The sequence below is a fragment of the Penaeus japonicus genome, unplaced genomic scaffold, assembly GCF_977035675.1.
Source record: "Penaeus japonicus unplaced genomic scaffold, GWHDUDI00000001_assembly GWHDUDI00000025, whole genome shotgun sequence".
Lineage (NCBI taxonomy): Eukaryota > Metazoa > Arthropoda > Malacostraca > Decapoda > Penaeidae > Penaeus > Penaeus japonicus.
Window position 1 is genome coordinate 13,840,597 of NW_028234427.1, and position 2,500 is coordinate 13,843,096.

General features: G+C 37.9%; 1 protein-coding gene across 1 annotated transcript in view; it reads left to right on the forward strand.

The window, feature by feature from the left end:
* Nucleotides 1–2,500, forward strand: part of LOC122246202 (uncharacterized) — a 141,164-nt gene that overhangs the window by 132,807 nt on the left and 5,857 nt on the right. The window contains exon 3 of the mRNA XM_043004603.2: nt 847–979. Within this exon, the coding sequence (XP_042860537.1) occupies nt 847–979 (133 nt within the window). The remainder of the gene's footprint in view (nt 1–846; nt 980–2,500) is intronic.

Sequence of the window (2,500 nt, forward strand, 5' to 3'; positions counted from 1 at the left end):
TCCTCACAATCCTCTTCCAGGTCCTCATCCTCACAAACGCCATCACCATCACCATCACAATCGGAATCACAATCCCTGCCACCATCATCACCACAATCGGAATCACAATCCCTCCCACCACCATAATCACAATCCCTGTCACCATCACCACCACAATCGGAATCACAATATCTCCCAACACCATCACCACAATCCCTGCCACCATCACCAACACAATCGGAATCATAATCTCTCCCAACACCATCACCACAATCACTGCCACCGTCATCACCACAATCGGAATCACAGTCACTCCCCCATCCCATCATCACCACACTCGGAATCACAATCACTGCCACCATCATCACCACAATCCCTCCCACCATCATCACCACAATCACTGCCACCATCACCACCACAATCAGAATCACTATCCCTGCCACCATCATGACCACAATCACTGTCACCATCATCACAATCGGAATCACAACCACTGCCACCATCATCACCACAATCACTGCCACCATCATCACCACAATCGGAATCACAATCCCTCCCCCATCATGACCACGATCGGAATCTATCTATATATCCCTCCCACCATCACCACCACGATCGGAATCACCATCCCTGCCACCATCATCACCACAATTGCTCCCTCCCCCCATCATCACCACAATTAGAATCACAATCCCTCCCCCCATCATCACCACAATTAGAATCACAATCCCTCCCCCCATCATCACCACAATTGGAATCACAATCCCTCCCCCCATCATCACCACAATTAGAATCACAATCCCTCCCCCCATCCCGCATCCTCTCGCCCGTTGGCTCCGTATCTCACCCCAGACCCCTCTTCCTCAGACCTGGCGGAGACTGCGTGGAGGGCCTGCTGCCGGCGGTGTACGAGGCCGCCCTCGTGCACTCCGAGACCCACCACCACACTCCCCACCACCTTCCGCCTGACCAGAGCACGTCTGCCATCATCTACGTGTCTGTGAGTTCGAGTTTTCCACCTCCTCCTCCTCCTCCTCCTCCTCAAGCAAGCAAGCATTGAAAGCAAGAAAGCAAGAAAGCGAGCGAGCAAGCAACTGTGGTGTTCTTGCCTTATGTTCTGCTTGAGTTATGTGATGTAATGTGGCGAATCTGACTGGTTGCATGCTGGTGTTTTGAGGTTTATGCTTGAATAGGAAGATATAGGAGTTCTGATACTAGCTTATAAATATTGCCGTGATGGTGTTCTCTGTCCTATGCGTTCTGTCACATTGTATTGTCTCTCATTTTCGCCAAAATCTTTGAAAGTCGTTTCCATTGATCAAACGAAGAATAATGCAAATACACGAAAACACAGACATGTGTGGATTTTAATTATTTTTAAGGCAGGAGAGTGTTATCAATGTGTTACTGTTTCATTAAGGAACATTGTCATTATGCTCTTGACCAATGCGTATCTCTCCTTTTCTTTTGATAATGCATTTAGCTTGCTTTGTAAATGCATTACCAAATTATAAAGATGTGTATTCTGATATTACTTTGATTAAAAAAAAAAAGAGTGAAACAAGGATGGAGGAATAATATTTGATGCAGATGCAGCTTTTAATTCCAGTGCGTTGTAATATGGAAAACAAGTAAAATATACAGAACATACACATTTGTACATGGATATTGGTATTGAGTGAGCGCATTTACCATTTAAATATTGCAACTGTAATGAATGCAATATCGGGACACCACAATTCTACGAGTAAATTTATCATGCATAAGTAGTGATACACACATGATGGAATTAATATGTCATTTTCGTTTTGGGGAACTAGGTGGGCGTGTGCTTGTATGTACACATACATACATACACACCGACCAACACATACACACAATGTAAGGTAGTGAAAGATATGCCTGTGTGGATATATGCACATAAGATATACATGAATATACATATACATACAGTTAATGAGTATATATAAATATATGATATATATAGAGATATGAGATTTTTGATTGAGGGCGTAGAGATATAGGGGTATATATATATAGTATATATATATATTATATATAAATTATGTATATATATATTAGTTAATATATATAGAGGGGGTATATATATATATATTATATATATATAGTGATAGTGATAATATGTCCATATATATTTTGAGATTGTATATACTATTTATATATATATTTATATAGATATGTTGATGATATATATTTATATAGATATATATTATGTATAGTATATATAACACAAATATCACATTGATTTATATATATAATATATTTTATATATATCCAAAATATATATATATAATATATATATTATATATATATGATTTATATATATATATGATATTATATAATATGACTATATATATATCCATATAATATATATATGTATATATATAATAGTTAGGTGTGATAATAGCTAGTGTACGAATCTATAAAATGAAATATAAATACTTATATTGTATGATATTATAAAAATTTAGTTAAATTGGATATGAATTTATATATATAT